Here is a 24,535-nt window from a genome sequence, read left to right as displayed (position 1 = left end):
GTCTAAATTAAAAGTATACAATGTTAGGAAGGCTAACTTTAATGGTATGAGACGGAAATTAGAAACTGTAAACTGGACAGAGTTAAATAGCAAAACAGTTGAAGAGGCATGGGAATTTTTCAAAAGCACATTGTTGCAAGTGCAAGAGGACTTCATACCTGTTTCCAGCAAAACTAAATCTAGGAAACGACAACCAAGGTGGTTTACTAAGGAAATTAAGAATAAAGTCAGGAGGAAAAGGGCTCTGTTCCACAACTGGAAAATAACTAATGATTTCAAAATCAAGCAGGAGTATCTAAGTCTACAGGCAGAGTTAAAAAATGACATTAGGCTATCAAAGAGGGATGTAGAAAGAAAAATTGCATTGGAGGCTAAGCATGACAGTAAAGGTTTCTTCCAATATTTTAACTCTAAGAGAGCACTAAAAGCTGAAATCACTAATTTGCAGGATAGTAAGGGCCTTATAATTGATAACGAAATTGATATGGTAAATGAGTTTAATGATTATTTTTCAAGGGTGTTCACAATAGAGAACACAAGTAATTTACCACCAATTAATACGAATACAGCATCGTCTATGACCAATATATGTATAACTGAGGTTGATGTGATACTAAGCCTAGCTAAACTCAAAATAAATAAATCGCAGGGGCCTGATGGCATCTTACCTTTAGTCTTGAAAGAGATGAGGGATATTATTAGCCAACCTTTGACTTTAATATTCCAGAAATCGTTATCTGCGGGTGTGGTACCATCAGATTGGAAGCATGCTAATATAACACCCATATTCAAAAAAGGGGATAGAAGTAATCCAGCAAACTATAGGCCAATCAGTTTAACTAGCATTACTGGAAAAATAATGGAAGCTATAATTCAAGTGAAAATGGTAGATTACCTAGATGCAAATAACATTATAAAGGATAGCCAACATGGATTTAGGAGAGGTAGATCCTGCTTAACGAATCTGCTTGAGTTCTTTGAGGAAGCTACAAGTGAAATTGATCACAAAAAGGCCTATGATGTGATTTACTTAGATTTCCAGAAAGCCTTTGATGTTGTCCCCCACAAACGGCTCTTGTTAAAGCTTAAAGCTGCAGGAATTTTAGGAACTGTGGCAGCTTGGATCAAAAACTGGCTAACTGATAGGAAGCAGCGAGTAGTTATTAGAGGCACTATGTCACAGTGGGCCTCCGTTTATAGTGGGGTACCGCAGGGTTCAATTTTAGGACCACTATTGTTCCTAATTTACATTAATGATATTGACACGAATACATACAGTAAACTGGTTAAATTTGCAGACGACACTAAGGTGGGCGGGGTAGCAGATACTAATCAAGCAGCAGAGAGGCTTCAACGGGATCTGGATTTAATTAGCGAATGGGCTGATACTTGGCAGATGAAATTTAACACAGATAAATGTAAGGTAATCCATGCAGGGAGCAGAAATATACAGTACAGATATTTTATGGGTTCCACTGAAATAAAGGTAGCTGATTACGAGAAAGATCTCGGTATGTATGTTGATGCTTCCATGTCCCACTCTCGCCAATGTGGGGAAGCAATAAAAAAGGCGAACAGAATGTTGGGTTATATCTCTAGATGTGTGGAGTTTAAGTCAAGGGAGGTGATGTTACACTTATATAATTCCTTGGTAAGACCCCACCTAGAATACTGTGTGCAGGTTTGGTCACCATACCTCAAGAAGGACATTGCTGCCTTAGAAAAGGTGCAACGAAGAGCTACGAGAATGATTCCTGGTCTTAGAGGAATGTCTTACGAGGAGAGGTTAGCGGAACTGAATCTGTTCAGCCTTGAGCAAAGGAGACTAAGGGGGGATATGATTCAGGTCTATAAGATTCTAACGGGTCTGGATGCTGTTCAGCCAAATGACTATTTCAATATTAGTCTAAATACTAGAACTCGTGGCCATAAGTGGAAATTAGCGGGAGAACATTTTAAAACAAATTTGAGGAAGCACTTCTTTACACAGCGTGTAGTCAGAGTATGGAATAGTCTTCCTGCTATTGTAGTGGAAGCTAAAACCATGGGTTCCTTTAAATCAGAGCTAGATAAGATTTTAACAACTCTGAGATATTAGCTAAGTTCTCCCCAAACGAGCTTGATGGGCCGAATGGCCTCCTCTCGTTTGTAAATTTCTTATGTTCTTATGTTCTTATGCTTGTCACCAGGTAAACAGGCAGTGGGGGGCAAATGGGTCTATGCACTCAAATGTGACAGTGATGGTCTGGAAAAATATAAAGCGAGATTTGTGGCAAAAGGTTAGAGTCAGAAACCAGGAACTGACTATGAGGAGATATTCTCACCTACAGCTGACATGACCAGCATCAGAGTCATCATGCAAAAGGCAGCACAAGAGGGATTAATCTTACATCAGATGGATGTTAAGACTGCTTATCTGCATGCACCCATTGATCGAAATATATATGGTGAGCAACCAGAAGGTTACGAACAAAAGACAAATACAGGAGGGAGACTTGTATGTAAACTGCAGAAATCTATTTATGGTCTGAAACAGTCGGGTAGGAATTGGAATACTATGTTACATACATGTTTGATCCAAAATGACTTTGTACAGAACTCTGCAGATAACTGCTTATACACAAAAGAAAAACATGATGGAAAAGTAATTTTACTTACATGGGTTGATGATCTGATTATAGCAGCAAGTAATGAGAATGTAGTTCAAAATGAAACATGACATGGGAAAGTTAAAATATTTCCTAGGTATAGATTTTGAACAAACCGAAGGTGAAGTTAAAATGTCACAGAGGAAATATGTGAACAAAGTATTGCAGAAGTTTAGAATGCAGGATTGTAAGCCTAGAGAAACCCCATGTCAGCCAAAACTAGAGTACGCAGAAAATGATGAAAAATTAAAAGAGCCTCAAGAATACAGAGAAGTAGTAGGGAGTTTAATTTACTTATCCACATGTACACGCCCAGATATTAACTTTGTGGTCAGTAAACTGTCTCAGCATTTTGTTGAACCTACAGTGGAACATTGGAACACAGTGAAACACGTGTTGAGATACCTCAAAGGTACAGCTGAACAGGAGTTACACTTCAGAAGAAATTACACTGAAAAACTGGGTCTGAGAATGTACTGTGATGCTGACTGGGCATCAGACACAAAAGACAGACGCAGTACAACAGGATATTGTGCCAGTCTAAGTAAAGGAAGTTCTTTAATTTCCTGGAAAACGAGGAAACAACCAACAGTAGCGTTATCCACTTGTCAAGCAGAATACATTGCCTTAGCATCAGGGATTCAAGAATGTATTTACTTGGAACAGCTACTGAGAGGTATGGACAGTTACCATTATGCACAAACAAAAGTGGTATGAAGACAACCAGGGTACTGTGGCACTAGCCAGAAACCCAGTGAACAGGCAAGGCTGCAAGCACATCGACATCAAGTACCACTTCATCAGGGAAGCTGTAAATAGTGGAAAATTAATCTTGGACTATTGTCCTACAGATCGAATTATTGCTGATGTGATGACAAAGCCATCTACAAAGATAAAGTTAAAAATGTTTGTTAAAGATATGTTTGGTATTTCAAATGCATAGACTGTGATTTGCATAATTAAAGTAAAAGATAGAATTTACTTTATTCATTTGTTTAGATGTCATAGAAGTTATAGAGCCAAGAGCGAGTGGGGGTGTTAAATGTTGCCAATAGATGGCGCCCTTGCTCTTTATACAGTGGTACCTCGGTTCTCGAACTTAATCCGTTCCGGACTCCGGATCGAATCCTAAAAAGTTCGAGTTCTGATCGAATTTTTCCCATAAGAAATAATGGAAAACCAATTAATTGGTTCCCGGCCCCCCAAAATTACACCTAAATATGTTTTTTTTTTCTTATCCCAACATTACCCCTGTCCTGCCCCGATTGTCTGCTCCTTCCGAGTGCCACGCCCCCTCGTTAACCTCGTGTGGGATCCCCATGTGATCAGCTGTTTCTGGTTGTTGTCATTAGTCCTCTGTATTAAGTCCGTGTGACCGCTTTTCAGTTTGTTTCCCCAGTCCGGTCATTGGGTGCGTTCGACTTGCTTACAGCGCTGTCTTAAAGCAACGCATTCTGATCCAGACGCAATGCATTACGGTTAGATGCATTGCGACCTCTCACCCAGCTGCACAAACTGGAACCGCCTCTGTGACAACACACCTTTGCCCTTATTGGCTGAAGAGTTTAGTTACACGCATGACGTTTGTATCCCAGGCAGTTCCGATGCGTAATCTGCTATTTCTCCCGAATATCACGTAAAGCAGTGAGAACTGATTTTCAGTTAATTTACCTGGTAAAATAAAGTTTAAATAAATTACATAAATGCTCTAATATTACACGTAAGTTAGTGGTTTATTTATTATTAGTTACTGTAATGTTGTGCTGCTTTATTTGGTTAATCGTCCAGTCTGTGAAGAAGGCATTCAAGTAAGAATTGCATTGTAGTATGACTCATTTCCTGGCGCGTACACTTTATATTAGGTCAGCGTTCACGGTTCGACTTCTGATATTCAGATCGAGTTCTAGATCAAACTGGTTTGTTAGACTTTCAAGATATTCGAGTTCTAGTGAGTTCGAGAACCGAGGTACCACTGTACTATATAAGTTTCACGTATGGCTCTTCTTTGTGAGTTGTACTATATAAAAAAAGGAGAGAGACACGGTTGATCGTGGTTGATATTAAAAGTGAATACTACAGAATTATCAGAGAATATTAGAGACGTTGTTTGAGAAGTTTGTTAAGTTGCTCTAAATAAAATACACCCAGGAAAAAGGTTAAAGAAATTGTGGATAAATTCATCCTTTGAAAGCTTGGAAGAGCTGTGCGCTTAATTGCTTTAACAGTTTTTATTCTCTGCTTTCTCGTCTTGCTTTTACTCACAGCACTGACTACAGGGTTCAATTTTTTTATATACGTATATACAAGACTCATTCTCCCGCTAACTCAAACAAAATCATGTCATTTTGGTACACCTTACAGATTAACAAAAAAATTGAATCAGATAATGTAAAATAAAACGTCAAATGAGGACATATAATTCAACAGATTACATGTCATGAATAGTAAGACCGCAGAATTTCATCCATGGGAACGATCTTTTGGGAATCTGTTCCCACACGTCGGACGTTCTTTGAGACAATGCACATGCAGGAGGGGGGCAGGCAGGACGTCACACGCAGGAAGGGGGGCAGGCAGGATGTCACATGCAGGAGGGGGGGCAGGCAGGACGTCACAGGTGTGGGGAGGGCAGGCAGGACGTCATAATATGCAATATGTAAGCTCCAGCAGATATGGCTATGGCAGCATAAGTAGGAGGGAGAGGCAAGTGGGAATGCAGGCGGGGCGGGGTGACGGGGGGGGGGTCCCTGTAACATCAGCACTCCAATTACTAGAGGTGTAACGATACGCGTATTCGTATTGAACCGTTCGGTACGAGGCTTTCGGTTAGGTACGCATTACAAACCGAACGATTCAGAAAAATACTTTTATCCCTCTGGAGTCGACGGCATCGTCAGCAATGCCGAGTATCTTTCTTGTCTATTTCAGTTCATAACTCGCTGAAATCTTATTATAGAAATATGAGAAAAACGCTGATTAAATCCGTAATCGGTCTTCTTTTCAAAACGTCCATTGTCGGAAGTATTAAAGTTTTTAAAATTAGGCTAAATCGGCAAGAAAGTAAACCATGTCACCTTACTTTGTTTTACCTGCATCGGGGGCATAGTACCGCTCTCACCCGAAGATCGCTATTCACATTCTAAATAGCCGCATTAGCGCGTATTCAAATCCCATTCGCATGGTAATTTTATTAACAGCGCAACTGTGAAACGCGATCCAGAAACATTCCAGTCAGAGCCATAAAAGGGGGGGAGGGACGTGGCCAGGTGACAATGGCTCATTCATACACATGAAAGTTGCTACATATTCAATGAAAGGAGCCAGAAATAGTGACATGAGTTCGGTTTTTCTTATTTATAAATCCAACTGAATGTTGCAACTATACCATTTAGTCATCTTCATGTAGCCAAGACTTTGTTGATCAGATATCTTGGATCAAAACAAACTGCCAGCATTGCTTACTACTGTATGTACTTTTATTATGTGTCTGCAATTATTCCAAGCTGCATTTTGCAATGTCTATACTTTGATGTCAAATTACAAACTTAACATAAATCTGACATATTTACAAAGTACACTAAGATTAAGATGAGTTTAATGCCAAAACAAATATATAAGAAATAATTTATTTGCCATGAATTAAGTTTATGATATTGAATGAAATGTGTGATCATGCCCCAGTCAGTGAAAGTGTGTTCCCTACCCCTAGACTCCAGAGGGTTATATTTGAAAAAAATAAAAGGGAATAAAGTGTGTAAAATATAATGTTTTCAGTGCTACTACGCTCAACAAGGCAGCCCAAACGGCATGACAGGCAACGTGCTGACTGCCCCTCCCACCCTCAAACACTACTCCAGTCAGTCAGGCATTTGCTGCACTAGCTCGTTGCAAAATGGCTAGTAACGTTAATGCAATTATCAGACCAGAAATAGAGGATCCTCCTATAACCAACAGGTCTGGAGTTTGGGAGCACTTTGGTTTCCCTGTAAGTTAGGAGGGTGATGGCAAGAGAGTGGTGGATAAAATGTGGACACACTCATCTTTCTGGTAAAAAAACTAAAAAATTGATTGAAACTGAGTTCCATATAAAAACAAAATTGTTCTTTTCTTTCTATTAGTTTATAACTACTACAAAATTACATAAAAAAATTTTATCAGGAGCTTTTTGGTTTTGGTTATAAAGGAGGTTTTGTTTTATTTGCTGCTAAAAAGAAACCTCAGGAGATGGGTGAAGAATAGCTTCATCATTGTTTAAAGTAAAAGAAAAAAACAAGATCATACTTTTTTGATGTTTTAATAAATAAAAAAGTGAAAAAAATCAAAGAAATTATCTGGCATTTGTTTTTATTTTTGCTGTATCGAAAACATACCGAACCGTGACACCACTGTGTCGTATCGAACTGAACCATGATTTTTGTGAACCGTTACACCCCTACCAATTACACAAGGGGGGGTGAAGCTAGAGTGACAGCACTAACAGTTCAGTTCTTCCAAAGCCAATGGCACCGATCCCCCCCTGGCTCAACACCCCACACTGTAAAGATGTCCCCCACAAACAGATGGCCGTTACACCTAAGCTAAAATGCAAAGTGTGTCATTTATTTAAAGTGCATGAATAGACAATGAAAATAAACCACAACCAAAGTAAAACAACAAACCATAAACAAAACACCAATTATAAAGGCAAAACAACAAACCATAAATTAAGTCAAAAATCTCAACACTCACATTTACATTTACAACATAACCGTACAAGGCAACCAAAGCGTGACCCCTCCATACTGACTGTATAAATACACTACTTCCAGGTCCAATGCAATAAGGCAATTAATTAATATAGCAATTAATCAATAAAGCAAGTAATAAAGCAATCCAATAAAGCAATTAATAAAAAAAAAGTGATCAATAAACCACACCTTTCAAAGGCTGAAAACCATATGGCAACAACACAATTTAGTATAAAAATATCAAATCTGAATACAAATTTTTCAATGTTACATTTATCATGCATCACACACACTATAGGCCTAGCTGGGGGTGAGCAGTTAGCTAGAGTCCATCACTTTGACTCACCATCTTGAGTTGTAGTATCTTGTAATCAATCTAAGACTTAACTGGGAAGAAGCATAGAACAGGACTTTTATTGTTTGTAAACTATCTGGTAGCTGCATTTGTTGCAGATGCTTGTAAGCTGAAGTTTACAAGGATCCAGATGGGCAACCAGAAAGCAGGTCATTACAGTAGCCCAGGTATAAAGGCATGTATTAGTGTCTCTGCATTATGGAAGGAGAGCATCTTCCAAAGCTCACCTGTGTTAGAATTTAGTGATTAATTGTCATTGTTGACACACCACAATGACATGTGCATATGTGACATAGCATGGGACAGCTAATTCTGCACCCGGGGAGCAGTGCTTGGGGGTAGTACCTTGCTCAGGGTACCTCAGGAGTGCCTTGTTGGTCAGGGATTCGAATCTGCAATTTTTCAATTACAAGCACGCTTCCCAAACCATTAGGCCACCACCGCCCACAGTGTTCTGTGGATGGTAGAACACATTTATATTTATTGTTGTTAGATGAGCATCAAAATGTAGATCTGAGTCAACAAGGACACCATGTGTTAAACTGAAACATTATACATTGGCTTTGCTCCACCTGTAAAAAATAAGTTCATGGGCCATGTGCCTCCAAATGAGCTTTCTGACATGCTGCCCATCTAGGACACTGTTTTTTTGTTTTTGTTTTGTTTTTTGAATGTCAAAGGATTTCATCCTAAAATGTGGTGGGCTGCGGATCATATGCTAACCCAGTGCTCTGGCACCAACACCGTAATTACATTGCCTTGGATCACTGGCCATTTTGGTTCAAAACGGAATGCAGCATTTTATTTTACAATACAAGACCCGTTAAATACAGGCTGGATGGCAATTCTGGTCCCAGCCTGCGACATTTCTTATTAAATCTGGCCCACAGATCAGTCTTTTGTTTTACACATAATAAAAAATTATGTAACATCATTGCACTGACGTGTGCTGACCCCCCCCCCCCCCAGCTCAGAGGTTATCCGGTCATCTGTAGAATAACAAAAATGTATTGTATTTGTCAAAAATCCCATATTAGCTCAACACTAATTTTAAACTTTAGAAATCATATATTATTACAAAAATGTAATACATGTACAGTCAAATAATTATCTAACCTTAATTATTACACAAATTATCATCAATTACCTAACTTTCCGGAGACATGTTACACAATGTTGTAATGCCCTAGGAGTGCCCACAGTAAAGATGTAACCCACATTTGAGTCTGTGTCTTCAGTAGTGTGAGCATTACAGATTTTCTCTTACTTCTGCATAGTTCTTAAGGATGTGTGAAAGTCGAATGACTCTCATAACCTCTGTTTTGCCCCTCTTGTCATCCCACATGTACTCCGGCGACAGAACCTTAGACGGTTTATTGTGAAGCAGGTACCAGTTTAGATGACTCTCTTCCTGCCAGGCTGCCTCTATTCCCTTTGCTTTGTCTGCTTCTATATTTTCATGACACTTTTTAACCAGTCTATAGACATCATCAACTGTGCCCCCAAACATGGCTCCGATATAATAGAAGTCTCCTACCCCTGAGGGAATGTAGGCCGTAGACTCAGGACGCCGTTCGTAAGTGAACTGATCGCGGCTCAAATCATAGAACCAAGGGTGTATTTGGCCCACCAGCCGATCCAGTGTCTCTGCACCCCAGCGAAAGTGGAATTTTGCATCGACGTCCTGGCAGTAGATGTAATCTGCCTCTCGGTGAACCTGCTTCTCAATGATGGTCTGGATCATCTGCATCCTCGAAGCAGAGATGTCCTGCCAGCGGTCTAACTTTGGCACCTGATGGACAAAGATTTTTCTTCCAGCAGCCAGATTCACTGCTGGCACTTTGTGCAGCTGGTCAGTGAAAATGTGATAGTGCACTTTGAAGTCAACCATAAAGTGCTTCTCTGCCGTTTCCAAGAATTCACCCAGAAACCTGATATACCTTCCAGAGACAGACACAGACAAGCTTAGATTAGTGCTCTGAAAGTAACTCTTAATATGAATAGATTTTACACTTGCCAAAGTTATGCTCACTTTCCAACAGCAAACACAGTGGTTGCGATGGTGAGATTCATTGGCTTGTATATGGCATCAACCAGCTCAGGGTTAAAGGTTTCTTCCCAGATGATCGGCGCCAACCAGGGGGTTACGGCCATGACATCAGGACGCCTACGAAACACGAGACATGAGGAAGATCAGTCAGTGTGGTTCTGTTACGGAACTCTTCCACAGATACCATCTAATAATTTGCTGATAGTATCAACTCAGCCCCTCGAACCTCACAGTGTCGCCTGTTCTGCCCCTCTAGCTTCACAGCGGCGTCCGTTCTGCCCCTCAAACCTCACAGCGTCGCCCATTCTGCCCCTCTAGCTTCACAGCGGCGTCCGTTCTGCCCCTCAAGCCTCACAGCGTTGCCCATTCTGCTCCTCAAACCTCACAGCGTCGCCCGTTCTGCTCCTCAAACCTCACAGTGTCGCCCGTTCTGCCCCTCGAGACTCACAGCGCCTCCCGTTCAGCCCCTCGAACCTCACAGTGTCGCTCGTTCTGCCCCTCGAACCTCACAGCGTCGCCCGTTCTGCCCCTCAAGCTTCACAGCGTCGCCCGTTCTGCCCCTCAAACCTCACAGCGTCGCCTGTTCTGCCCCTCAAACCTCACAGCGTCGCCCGTTCTGCCCCTCAAGCTTCACAGCGTCGCTCGTTCTGCCCCTCAAGCTTCACAGCGTCGCCCGTTCTGCCCCTCAAACCTCACAGCGTCGCCCGTTCTGCCCCTCGAACCTCACAGCGTCGCCCGTTCAGCCCCTCAAACCTCACAGCGTCGCTCGTTCTGCCCCTCAAGCTTCACAGCGTCGCCCGTTCTGCCCCTCAAACCTCACAGCGTCGCCCGTTCTGCCCCTCGAACCTCACAGCGTCGCCCGTTCAGCCCCTCAAACCTCACAGCGTCGCCCGTTCTGCCCCTCAAGCTCCACAGCGTCGCCCGTTCTGCCCCTCAAACCCCACAGCGTCGCCCGTTCTGCTCCTCAAACCTCACAGCGTTGCCCGTTCTGCTCCTCAAACCTCACAGCGTCGCCCGTTCTGCCCCTCTAGCTTCACAGTGAAGCCCGTTCTGCCCCTCGAACCTCACAGTGTTGCCTGTTTTGCCCCTCTAAGCTCGATTTTGTTATTTTGTGGTTTCAAACTAACCTCACGTCATTACAAACTATACGGATGATCACACTTTGGTTAATGAATTACAAACACTTTGTTTAGTGCACTGGTGATAGTGTGTGACAATGTTTGCAGGTGGATCGTGAAACGTTCTGTTTTAAACCAATGCAGGAGCATTTTTTTACGTAAGCACCTGATAGGAGGAAATATCCATCATTCCACTGTTTTCTACTAGCCCACATTACTGCATGTTGGGTATTACCTCATCTTCTTTTGATTTAGCCTGGGGGGTGACATGGTGGTGCTTTGATTAGTACTGTTGCCTCAAACCTCTGGGACTTGGGTTCAAGTCTCATCCAGGGTTCTGTGCCGGGTTTGCATGTTCTCCCCATGTTGTTGGAGGAGGGGTTTCCACTGGGTACTTTGGTTTTCCCCCCACAGTCCGTAAACATGTTGAGGCTAATTGGAGTTACCAAATTGCCCATAGGTGTGTGTGTGTGTGTGTGTATGTATCTGCCCTGCAATGGGTTGGTGCCTCATCCTGCCTTGTGCCCATAGCCTCCGGGATAGGCTCCAGACCCCCCCACAACCCTGAATAGGATAAGCAGTTTCAGTAAATGGATGGATTTAGCCTGCCTGATCCAAGGATAACAGCCATTCAGGTAAGCACTTACAGTATTTGTTAAGGTATAATGGTATATAAGAAACCATTATCTTTACTTACCCCCTTGTCGCACTGGGCTGTTTGTATAGTAACCTGAAGGAGAGAATATTCATTACCTGCCAGGATAAGGCACATGGTATGTGCATGTACTACAGGCTCACGTTACTGCTAAAATTTAAGAATTTTAACCCATTGTTGATTGATGTCACTTGTAGAAAGTGACAACTTCAAAGGAGTGAGACACCTACCTCTCAGGAGACACAACATTCCAGCTCCTCTTTCTGGAGAGATCTTCCCTCTGGCTAAAGGGCAGAAGAATACAGTAAGGTAATGGATTTTCTGACCTGGGCTATACAAGTAAACCAAGACATCTTCTAATTAGATTAAATGAGCAGACTGAAGCAGAATCAGAAAAAAAAAACTTAATTGATCCTACAGAGAAATTGCTTCTGCTACAACTGTACAGATAATCGGACACCATTGAAAACGATGAGCACTATATATAGCAGGAAGGAGAAGTGATATCACCAACAGGAATTAAATAGAATTAAATTCAATTTAAAATATAAAACACATAATAGGTATCAAATAAAATACAGTATAAACTCTTTAGGAAAAAAGATATATAATCTGTTTTCAATCTACTGTATACGATTATGTAACTAGTCCCTTATAAAGGATAAGGGGTAAATTAGCTAAAAACAGCTGTACAGTGGAGGTATTTGGTAGGATGTATCTTGTAGACACAGTAGTCGCTCACTAACATGATAATATTAATATTGCCCATGGTGTGGTGGTATTGCACATTCAGCCAGACTGCAGAAGTTACTGCACAAATTAGTGGCAGCAGGCCAGTTATTGCACAGCTCAGAAGTATGTGAAACACAAACCAAAGACAGTAATGGAGGGGGAACCAGCTTATTTTGTGGGTGAGGGATATTGGGAGGAGTTACAGAGGCTGATGGCTGCGGGGGGGAAGGATTTCCTGTGGTGTTCAGTGGAGCACTTCCTGCTAGTCAGAGGATTTCCTATGGTGTTCAGTGGAGCACTTCCTGCTAGTCACTCTCTGCTAGTCAGAGGATTTCCTGTGGCGTTCAGTGGAGCACTTCCTGCTACTCACTCCCTGCTAGTCAGAGGATTTCCTGTGGCGTTCAGTGGAGAACTTCCTGCTAGTCAGAGGATTTCCCAGGGTGTTCAGTGGAGCACTTCCTGCTAGTCACTCCCTGCTAGTCAGAGGATTTCCTGTGGCGTTCAGTGGAGCACTTCCTGCTAGTCACTCCCTGCTAGTCAGAGGATTTCCTGTGGCGTTCAGTGGAGCACTTCCTGCTAGTCACTCCCTGCTAATCAGAGGATTTCCCGTGGCGTTCAGTGGAGCACTTCCTGCTAGTCAGAGGATTTCTCATGGCGTTCAGTGGAGCACTTACTGCTAGTCACTTCCTGCTAGTCAGAGGATTTCCTGTGGCGTTCAGTGGAGCACTTCCTGCTAGTCAGAGGATTTCCCATGGTGTTCAGTGGAGCACTTCCTGCTAGTCACTCCCTGCTAGTCAGAGGATTTCCTGTGGCGTTCAGTGGAGCACTTCCTGCTAGTCACTCCCTGCTAGTCAGAGGATTTCCCGTGGCGTTCAGTGGAGCAGTTCCTGCTAGTCACTTCCTGCTAATCAGAGGATTTCCCGTGGCGTTCAGTGGGGCACTTCCTGCTAGTCACTCCCTGCTAATCAGAGGATTTCTCATGGCGTTCAGTGGAGCACTTCCTGCTAGTCAGAGGATTTCCTGTGGCATTCATTGGAGCATGTAGTAGGTAGATGATAGCATCCTTAACCCCAATCTTCTCCTGGTAGGCAAACTGAAAGGGGTCGAGTGCCAATCTTACTAGGGAGTGGAGGATATAAAGGACCAGGCACTCAAAAACTTTCACGCAGTGTGAGGTGGGTGCCAGAGGCCTGTAATCAAATGGGGCACAAGGGCATGTCTTCTTTGGTACCGGCTTCCAGACAGGATGTTTTCCATAGTACTAGCACATTTTGGAGAGTCAGAGTCATGTTGAAGATTCTGAGAAGAACGCTACTGAGCTGGGAGGCGCAGATCTTCAGCACCTGTGGGCTGATGCCATCAGGGCTCAACACCTTAGTAGAATGAAGTCCGCATAGTTCTTTCTTAACTAGGTCCTCAGTGATGGTGATAGATGGTATACAGGAGTCAGCGTTGCGGGCAGAGTGGGGGGGGGGGTAGTGTGTTCGGCTGTTAAGGTGGGGGGAAGTGCTGATTTGACACCGCCATTCACTTGTGACGACAGGTGAGGGAAGGAGCAATGAGCAGGATAGGCGAGGCTGATGGCGGTACCAAGGGGTGCATTTTTAGTGGCAGAGGTGAGGCTACATGGCGGGTTTGGTTAAGGCCAGTTGTCAAACCTGTTAAAGAACTAGTTAATCTCGTTGGCCCCCTCCCTGTCACCCTCGATTCTCTGGCATTTGGGTATTTTGGCCCTATATACCTGTTGTTCTGCTGAATTTTATCTCCAGTTTCTTCCTGCATCAGCTCCCCCCTTCCTTTGTCTTCACAGACAGCTGCTTCTGTACCCTTTTAACTGCTTCCCTGTGTCCAGAAATGAAAGCTCTCTTCTTCTCATTCAGACGGCCTTTGAGCTGTTGTTGGGGATGCAGCGTATGGATTTTTGAGGCACAGTATTTTCCACACAGAAACTAATGCATTCTGAGACACAGTCCGTGACACCATTTATGTCCTCTCCATGAGGCTCACAAAGAGCATCCTAGTCAGTTGATTCAAAACAGTCTTGCAGAGATGCACAGGCTGCCGTTGACCATCCCCCTTACAGCTCTGACAGTGGCTGGCTCATAAAGGAGAAGGAGGTGCACCAAGTTGTGGTCTGATCTGCCCAATGGTGGAATGGGTGTCCAGTTGTAAGCTTCTTTAACATCAGCATACAATAAGTACAGTGTTTTGTTTTCTTTAGTGGGACAGTTCACAAACTAGGTGAAAGTACTAAGCGTCCTGTCTAAGGAGACATGACTGAAGTCACCAGAGGTGAAGACAAATGCATCCGGGTGTTTTGTCTGAAGGCCAACAGTTACATGGTATGTTCTAAATAGTAATTATTCTTGTACAAGATATGTGATATCTTTATTGTCACAAATACAATTAGATGACTTTTAGATCATCCTGTGGAAGCCTCAATAAAAATTATACAGGCTAAAAGAAAAATTGAAGGGAAAAAAATGTATTTGTCAGGAAATTTACAGTTTTTAAACATCAAGTGTTTTGTGTTTAATATGTGTATATGGTATGTGGTGATAATACAGTTTGACTGTTCTTAATTGTAGGATTAACTGAAGTCTGGGTGAAAAAGGTACAGATTTTTATCCTTTTTTTTGAGAGTGTTGTGGAACCAGCTTTCTGCAGTACATTATCTAATTGTCTGAAGGGGCTTGCTCCATCTTGTACCTTCGCTGTGAAAGTAAACATGAATTCTGTTGAGTTCTCTAAATCTGTTAGCTAAGTGTACAACAGAATTATGTGTGAACACTTACATCCACCAAGTCGGCCTCTCTCCATTAGAAGTGTGTTGGATGTTTGAGATGGAACATCTGTTGAATAAAGGAGCTGTTAAGCATCAAACTGTGAATGTTTTCTGTACTCGAACACTAGAAACAAAAATTTACTTCCTTGCTCTCAGCACCTCCAGATAACAGACCCACAGTAACCACACCCACTTAGCAGTCAGTAGTTAAAATGGAATTAATAAAAAGATCATTGTTATGAGATGAAATATTTCATCTATTGATCTTACCTCAGATTTGCAGCGTACAAGCCATAGGCAAGGATAATCCTTTGAAAGTAACAAATAAGGTTAAAGGACACATTTTAAATTGTTCATGTTAACACACATAAACAGCAAGCAAGGAATCCAATGCACCATTGGTGAAGGCGTGAGGCAAGTGTGCTAAGCACAGAGCTACTGAGCTACCAAAGCTGGCTGCTAGGATGCATATGTGACCCTGTTAAGATGGTCTGGTGGCCAAAACACAGTGAGATTCCAGAGTAAGGAAACAGGATCTGGCTACACAAGCTCCACGGTTCTGGTCCACTTGGTTCTGATAGGTTACAGTCAAATCTTGCGAGCAGAAGTTATAGTAGGCCTCTTATGACTGTCACGATTACTTAAACTCAATTACCTGATCTTAAAAAGAAGCACTGATTAAACAGACAAATGAAACAATTTTTCCTTCTTGATGACTTCAATACGGCGGAAGACAGAGCCCAGCAGATGTGGGTCTAAATAAAGAGCGAAGCCACTGTTTTGTGGAAGCATGAATGAAAATGCAGCTGTCTGTCAGTTTCCATCCATCCATTTTCTGTAATCGCTTATACTATTCAGGGTAGTGGGGGGTCCGGAGCCTATCCCAGAGGCTACGGGCGCAAGACAGGGCACAACCCAGGATGGGGCGCCAACCCATGGCAGGGCACAGCCCAGGATGTGTCTGTCAGTATTGCAAACTTAAGTATCATCACAGCACAACTAGAATGCACCTGTCTCCTAAAAGAAGACATTCAGGTTTGACAGACTAACCTAATAATGTGAGGTAAGTCACTGATACGCGCCGTTTAGCCTCTTGGAGTAGCCTAGCCTGTCTGCACAATGTGTGATGTTAATGTCGACATGGCATTTCATGCATATGCAGTTGTCACACTGCAAGGATTGTGATATTTAAACCATCAAAAAATTGTGCTAAAACATTTTTACTCAGTCATAGGAATCAAAACTTAGCAAGATATGCAATTTTAATGACGCGTCATTTTCAACATTACATAGTACATATGAAACCCTGGTCATCATATAACGATAAAAATTATATATATCAGGACAACATTTAAATATATCACAAATGAACAAATAAAATGTGGCCACGATTTAACCAAACAGACAGAACAAACTAATAAAATGTCAACTGTTACACTGTGTGAGATGCCTCTCAGGTCTCTCACAGGTCCCTCCCTCCATCCCGATCCAACCCTTCTGTTCCAGCTCTTCACCACTCCCATTGCTGTAGTCCATTGCCAATTGCCTACTCCACCCCCTGCTACTCCATCCCGTGCTACTCCACCCCCAGCTACTTCATCACGTCTTTACTCTGGGCATCTACTGCTGGGGTTTCCACTGCCGCAGACTGAAAAGCCACTGTACCTACTGCATCAGAACTGTTTTGCTGTGTATCTGACCCTGGTTCATGTATCAGTTTTCTCTCTTTGCTCTCTGGATTGGTAACCGGGTTTGGCACAGTCAGTTGGGATTTTGTTTATTATTTTGACTGTGGGCCACCTTCGAAGTCTGCACCTGGATTTACTGTAGCCACTGTACACTGTCCTGTTATGACCATAACCAGTCACGGCTTTCACCGCCCACCCATCTTGTCCCATGTCTGTTCACTCCATTTTGTTACGGCCTTTCCCCTAGACTAGGTCGTAACACAACTATTTAAAACAAGGGAACGAATTAATAGAATGTCTCAATATTCTAGATTAGTATCTCTCACTAATAATTGCTTACAATGCAAGGCTTTTAAGAGTGTGTTTGTAGGTCGAACCCAACCTAGGGTTGCCACTTGCAATCTGAAGAAAAATGAGACTTTGTACACTACAAAATATGCTGGGGCGGGGAGACAAAGCGCGTCCCGTACTGGTTCAAATTCAGAGGAGCTTTATTCATTTCAATATGACGGGACGGGTGCTGATTGGAGCCCCGCACAAAAAAAACATTGTCTGTATTGTGGGCACGTTTTACTAATTGGTTCCCACGATGTATTAACTCATAGTAAATTAAGTAAAATAATTTAAGTCAAAGGGTGGCATGGTGGTGCGGTGGTTACCGCTGTGGCCAAGGAGCAGAGTTTGAGTCTCTGCCATGGCTCCATGTGTGTAGAGTTTGCATGTTTTTCCCACATAGTCGTGGGTTTTCCAGTTTCCCCCTATAGTCCCAAAACATGCTGAGGCTATTTGGAGTTACCAAATTACCTGTAGGTGTGCATGTGTGAATTCCCTGCTCTGTGCTTCTAGGCTCCAGACACCCCATGTAATAGGGTCAGTGCCCATCTGACCCTGTCCTTGTGTCTCTTCCCTGTGTGGCAAGCAGCCGTTATCAGCCATTGTCATTGGCCCTAGTGTATTATTCCTGTTCCCTGCACTGCTAACTGCAACATGGCGCTATGGGTCAAGCATGTGGCACAGAAGCTGGAACCCTTTGGGCATGGGTTCGAGGCTGCTCACGAATCAATGACCTTCTGATTGCTGCCCCAACCTCGGAGGCGGCCCTACAAGCCACCCAGTCAGTGCTGCTCTGACTGTCGGACAAAGGGTTCAAGGTCAGTAAAGATAAACTGCAAGTTGCGCGGACAGTTGTGTCCTTTTTAGGTCGAGTGCTGTCCAGTGCAGGCACAGGCCTCTCCCCAGCTCATCGTTCAGCTATCCTACATCATCCAAAACCCATTACAGTGAAAGACATGTTGTCCTTTTTAGGCCTTACAGGGTACAGTCGCACTTACGTTCCAGATTACACGGGGCTCACACAGCCCCTGCGGGCTTTGGTCCGTGAGCATGGCCTGTGTCGCCTCAGTGCATCCCTGAATTGGGATCAGCCGTCAGAAGAGGCTTTTATTGCCTTAAAGCAAAGATTAGCTCAGGCCGCAGACCCAGCCCTCCCAGATTACTCTGTCCCATTCCATTTGGATGTTTCTGAAACGGATGATGTTGCGAACGGCATCCTGTTTCAGAAAAAAGGGGGAGAAAAGAGAGTGTTGATGTACGTCTGTGTAAAATTAGATACTACAGAAAAAAGACACCCGGCATGCACAAGGCACGCAGCAGGAGTGGCCAAAATCATTCAGAAAACAGCACATATAGTGATGGGACATGCACTGCATATTTTGACTTCACACAGCGTGGTGGCTTATGTTAACTCACAAACGTTTACCATGACGTCCCTCAGGCAGCAGAGACTTAGCAAAATACTAGAGGCACCCAATTAAAATTTTTCCCATGAAGGGATTAATATGGCTGACCGGATGAGCGGGGGAGAACCTCATGTGTGTGATTACAGAGTTCAGAAAGAGGAGAAGGTTAGACTAGATTTGGAAGCAGAAAAAATAGAAGGGACAGAGGACTGGTTCACAGATGGGTGTTGTTTCAGAACAGACAAAGGAGGTTTGCAGGCAGGATACGCAGTGGTTGCCAAACAAGGCCAGGACTATGTGACCTTGAAGGCAGAAAGACTGGAAGGAGCCCAGTCAGCTCAGAGGGCCGAAGTGATAGCAGCGATCGAGGCGCTAAAACTAGCAGACGGAAAAGAAGTCACCATATACTCAGATTCAGCATATGCTGTAGGCGGCGTGCATGTGGAACTCAGCCAATGGCTGAGAGCAGGATTTTTGACTGCAGGAAACAAGCCAATAAAACACGAAGCAGAGATGAAAGAACTGGCAGAAGCCCTAATGCTTCCTAAAAGAATAGCAATAGTGAAGTGTAAGGGCCACAAAGGGTCAGGAACAATGGTGGCAAAGGGAAATCAGGTAGCAGACGAAGAAGCAAAAAGGGCAGCAGGATACCAGGTGACCAAACAGATGGTTACGGTGGAGGAGGAAGTTAGGCTGAGCGATAGACTAACTTTAGAGAAAGTCAAGCAAGAACAGGACAAAGCATCTCCAGAGGAGAAAACTATGTGGATAAGGAAAGGGGGATGCAAGGAAGGGGGGCTGTGGCAGAATAAGGAAGGGAGACCAGCTTTGCCCCCTGGTATTCGGCAGACAATTTTAACAGAGGCTCATGGGGTTGGTCATGCAGGGGTGAGACAGATGTTAGAAAACTTGACAATGTGGTGGCATCCGTTTATGAAAGAAATGGTGCAGGGACACGTCCAGGGGTGTGCGACCTGCACCCTTCATAACTCGCGACCCACAGTCAAGCCAGAAAAAGGGCAGTTTCCAATATGCATCAGCTCAGGGGAAGAAATCATTATAGATTACACTGATATGATAACTCCAGTAAAAGGGTTCAGGTATGTGTTGATGTGTGTGGATGCGTTCTCAGGGTGGCCAGAAGCATGGCCCACAAGAAAGGAGGATGGGGCATCCGTAATAAAGTTCCTGATTAATCAGTATATACCGCGACACGGGTTTCCCAACAGGATTCGATCGGACAATGGGACCCATTTTAAGAATGAAGATCTCCAGACGGTGGAGAAAGCATTGGGATTGAGACATGCGTTCGGAACTGTGTATCATCCGCAGTCCCAGGGAAAAGTGGAACGAATGAACCAAACAATAAAACAAAAATTGGCAAAAATCTGTGCACAGACAAAAATGAATTGGGTTGATGCTTTACCGCTGGCACTGATGTCAGTGAGGTGTTCCGTAAACAGGGGGACCGGGTTCACCCCCTTCGAGCTCCAGACAGGCAGGCAGTTCCCAGGACCCCAGAGAGGGTTAACCTGGACCCCCGATGAGAAGGGGGAGCGAAATCCTAAGGCATACTATGATGGTTTGCAAGTTCTCGTTGCAGATTTTTTCAAACAGATTCAGGAGACGAGACCCAAGAATCAGCAACCCGAACCACACACGGCAGAGTGGGTGCTCCTGAAAGTCATCGAACGGAAGTGATCAGAGCCCAGGTGGACTGGCCCCTTCCAGGTCACCGAAAGGACGTCACACGCGGTCCGTCTGAAAGGCAAAGGTGACACGTGGTTCCATTGGAGCCAGTGTGCGGCCACGGAGGAGCCAGGCAGAACCACAGCAGAAATCCAGAAGGCACTCGGAGAAGACATACAGAGCGTCAGTTCGGCTGAACTAGACGTGACTCAGGTCTTTACAGAAGGGCAGAATAATCCCTTGGCCTGAGCAGGTCAGCAGGGTAGTCTACCCCTGACTGATTGAAGAGAATCAACACCTCGTCCGCTGCAGATCAACAGGACCAGCATATCAGAGATTCGGGATGAAGAAGGGAAATTTGGGAGAAACAAATGTATTATGTGTAATGCTTAAATTGCTGATGATTATGTTGTTGTCCATTGTCCAGACTGGAGAGGCCAACCATCCCGACTGCGTGGGTTTTGAGGGACAGGCGCCTCTGCAGCTTTACTATATAAGAGGCGCCCCCACCACCTTCGTGTTTGACTTATGCGACGTAATAGATTGCCATGAACAGAACGCGTCATACCAGGGCTATGCTGTGTGGCTTTGCCACGCTTACTACTATCATTCGATATGCGCTTTTGGTCGACACTGGGCGACACGTGTGTTCAAGGGGTGCGACGATTGGGACATGGTGGCTAAGTACACTGGGCCCTGGGAGCCCGCTGGTCCAAGATTCAATAGGGACTGGTGGACTAACATTACCTTCTCCAGGGTAGGTTATATGGGAAGATCGGGTTTTAATCCACTAGCGTTGTCTGTGGGGGAGTATTACCGTCCCCCGACCGCAGGAGACCAGCTAACCGTCCTGCTGGGTGTTGACCAATCTGGAATAGATCCCTGGGGCATAGTGCGCGTCCACTTTGTCCGCCCTTCCACAGAAGCGCCACAACCCCCGGGAGGCTCTCCAGTACAATTGATTATTACTCCATCTCTGTCCGTGAATGTGTCTAGGGTGCTTCAGATAGATTATACCAGACTTAATCCTTTAGACCTTTTGGGATTGGTCACGGGGTACAAAGACAGCAACCTTTGGTTGGCCTGGATTGCTCAGACAGCGAAAGAGCAGCAGATGGAGGGCTGTGTGGCCTGTGCCTCGGGCAGACCCCAGCTCTATACAGAGCCAGCCCCATTGCATGTTTCGGATGCCTGGGGCTACGGCTGCATGATAGCCCTGACCCGAGAAGCCACCCCGGCGAACTGTACCACCCTAGCATCTCTTTTTCCACCTATCAACCCCCAGACCAAAGCAGGACCATTTGTCCCCCGAATAGGGGACTACGTCTGTTTTAACTTCACAGGCACTGGTCCGCACATTGGGGACATCCCTAGCGAGTGGTGCCAAAGGATCGTACATAATGGATCCGGGGACACAGTGATTGGACATCTGGCCCGTTCAGGCCTCTATTGGTACTGTGGTCGCGATAAGTTACATGTCAGGATGACTCTCAGTGGTCAAGGAACGTGCGCCATGGTAAGGTTAGGGGCGCCATTAGTTTTGATAGGAGAACGATATATTGGCTAGCACTACCACACCACCCCTTGCTAAAATACGGCAAAAGCGCGTAGTCAGCAGACGCAGACGCGAGAATCCTAATTTTGATCCGGCGGTAGATTCCCTGACATACATCGACGCCATAGGGGTACCGAGAGGAGTGTCGGATGAGTTTAAATTGGCAGATCAGGTGGCCGCGGGATTTGAGAACATTCCCCTTGTGGCGGCGTTATTCCCGATTACCCCTAATAAAAATGTGGATCGCATTAACTATGTCCATTATAATGTGTTGCGCCTTTCGAACTTGACTAGGGACGCAGTGGCGGGCCTTGCAGAAAAGTTAGGCCCCAAGTCCCTCATGGCCGTGCAAAATAGGATGGCGCTGGACATGTTATTGGCTGAAAAGGGGGGAGTGTGCGTTATGTTCGGGGAAGTATGTTGCACTTTCATCCCCAATAATACTGCACCAGACGGTTCAGTGACCAGGGCACTTGAGGGTCTTCGGATCCTCTCCAAAACGATGCATGACCACTCCGGGATTACTAACATCTGGGATGACTGGCTGACCTCCGTGTTCGGACAATGGAAAGGCTTGATGACTTTGCTGTTATTATCCATGGCTTCTTTTACGGTTATCCTAGTTACTTGCGGGTGTTGTTGTATTCCCTGTGCACGCGCACTGTCAGTTCACTTAATTACCACAGTGATAGAGAAGCGTGATAACGCCTATACCCAGATGATGCCTCTTCTCCCTGTCAGGAGGGAGGAAGATGATGGCCTTCATCTGGAGGTTGAGCTTTCCCGTCCGTAAGGTGATCTCCTTGCGGAGATCAAAAGGGGGAAATTGAGGGGTTAATTGTACAATTATGCAGCGACTAATTTCTAAGAAAATAGTGTCTAAAATAAAGCAGATAGCAGAAAGGGGAACTGATACTAGGCCTGCATGATGGACAGATCTCACCCATGCAGTTGCAGAGAATTAAGAACTGATAGTGCGCAGAAAACAGGAACCCATCATCTAACCAGCACTTATTTATACTTAGTGCTAGACAAAGCGGGGAGATGAACCCGCTGCTTAATGGGCTGGCTGGTAAACTAGAGCAAAAGTCAAAACATTTATGCATATACTGGCTAAGCAGAGCAAATGTCACACATCTTGTAGTCACGTACACGGAAAGGTACCAAGAAGAGGGGGGTGACCCCCAGAAGGCCTATAAAGAGACAGAGCCGATACATACAGCTTCTTCCTGTACATGCTGAATGTATGTCAGATAGTTGTTCCCAGATTGCAGTCTGTCAGAGAATAAACTGGTGACTTGCAACTACTCCTTGACTGTGCAGTGAATCTCTTCTCATCAACAGACCTGGCGGAGTTGTGACTCCAACAGTACATTAAAGGTTTTAAGTAACATGGACACATACGCGTCTTAACGTGTTTTATTTCTTTTTACATTATGTTTAAATGTAACATTTAAATGTTAGTTTAAAGCTGCACAATTAGCCAGTTGATACGTTTTACTGTAACGTTCTCAAAATGCAGACACTTATTTATAACTGAAACAGTTATCGAAATTCAACATAATAGACAATGCAATTTACTCACCCAAGTATTGTCAGTCCCATATAAAACACAAGAGTTTGTGACCGAATATAGCAAGACATGTTTTAATAAAAAAGGTGACCGGAACTGATAACCCTGCTTCTTACTGGGAAAAAAAAGTTTAACACAACCAGTAGCCTCGCATCAGCACTAATTGTGCCTTTCTGCGTTGCCCGCATCAGTGCACCGAACGCAGAAGACGCCGCGCTTATAGTGGCGCTACCGCTAGACCCAGCGCATACTCACTAGGCAGTTGTCGTGAAGATACGTGCAAAATAGTTGCGAAACGGAAATACATCCACATTTCACGGTTGATAGAAACAATGAGAACTGTACCTGGTTACAAAAAGAGATCACTAGCTCTGATATTTTACCATGCAAAAAGCAAATAAGTGTGGGTGTACGAAACTCTCCGGGCCTGTTTACACTTAGTTTTAAAATGCGTATTGGGCGATCGGATCACAAGCAGACAGTCGAGACACATCGCCGTATACACCTGTGCCCAGGGGCGTTGCTAGAGATTTTGGGCCCCATGAAAGTGTAGCACCCCTATGCCCTTTTTTCCTAGGTGATATAAGGGTGTCCTGGGTTCTCTTTGTTTTCCGTTTTTAACCAATAAATTTAATGGATCCGATCTCACTGGTTACCCCTCCCGAGAATCTAATGTAAAACACACTTCTCACTTTTACAATAAACTTAACAACCACAGTTGGAATATAAACGAGAATGATTTACTGCTCTTCTGAATTTTAAAAGAAATTAGAAATAAAATACATTTACCAGCTAAATAAAAGTATAATAAACACACAGTTTGCAGTATAATTTGACAATTTGTATCTTCGGCACAAATTTAGCCAGGATGATACACTCCCAACTCAATAACCTCCAAAATCACACATATTATCAATAACTTCAGCTTCCAAGATAAAACACATACACTGTGGGCCCACCTCACACTTACACGCTAGACCTAAGCTACAAGCCCCAAAAATAGACTTGGTGAAGGCCTGAAACGTTGCTCAGGTACGGTGAGGCCAAAAAAAACACAACGGCCGCTTCACTCACAACAGAGCAAATCAACACGAGAAAAAGGGGAAAAAACATGTGCAGTACCGTGGCTCCCAACTTCACAGTAATCCTCAGACTCGACAGTCCGTCAGTCCAGGCCAAATTCTGGTACTCCCCGCTCCGTTAGCTATGAGCTAACTCTTG

At 44.1% G+C, this 24,535-nt stretch overlaps 2 protein-coding genes across 1 annotated transcript; one reads left to right on the top strand and one right to left on the bottom strand.

Moving 5' to 3' along the window:
* The window catches only part of LOC111846291 (class I histocompatibility antigen, F10 alpha chain-like), a 127,772-nt gene that overhangs the window by 43,621 nt on the left and 59,616 nt on the right, over window positions 1-24,535 (top strand).
* On the bottom strand, window positions 8,712-11,831 carry LOC111841790 (globoside alpha-1,3-N-acetylgalactosaminyltransferase 1-like). The gene is made up of 4 exons (XM_072705839.1): window positions 11,784-11,831; window positions 11,596-11,628; window positions 9,763-9,897; window positions 8,712-9,670 (listed from the first exon to the last, which is right to left on the bottom strand). Exons 3-4 carry the CDS (start codon window positions 9,882-9,884, stop codon window positions 8,980-8,982), a joined length of 813 nt encoding a protein of 270 aa, XP_072561940.1. The 5' UTR covers window positions 9,885-9,897; window positions 11,596-11,628; window positions 11,784-11,831; the 3' UTR covers window positions 8,712-8,979.

Source organism: Paramormyrops kingsleyae, chromosome 23, assembly GCF_048594095.1.
Source record: "Paramormyrops kingsleyae isolate MSU_618 chromosome 23, PKINGS_0.4, whole genome shotgun sequence".
NCBI classification, from domain to species: Eukaryota; Metazoa; Chordata; class Actinopteri; order Osteoglossiformes; family Mormyridae; genus Paramormyrops; species Paramormyrops kingsleyae.
This window is presented reverse-complemented; position numbering and strand designations above follow the sequence as displayed.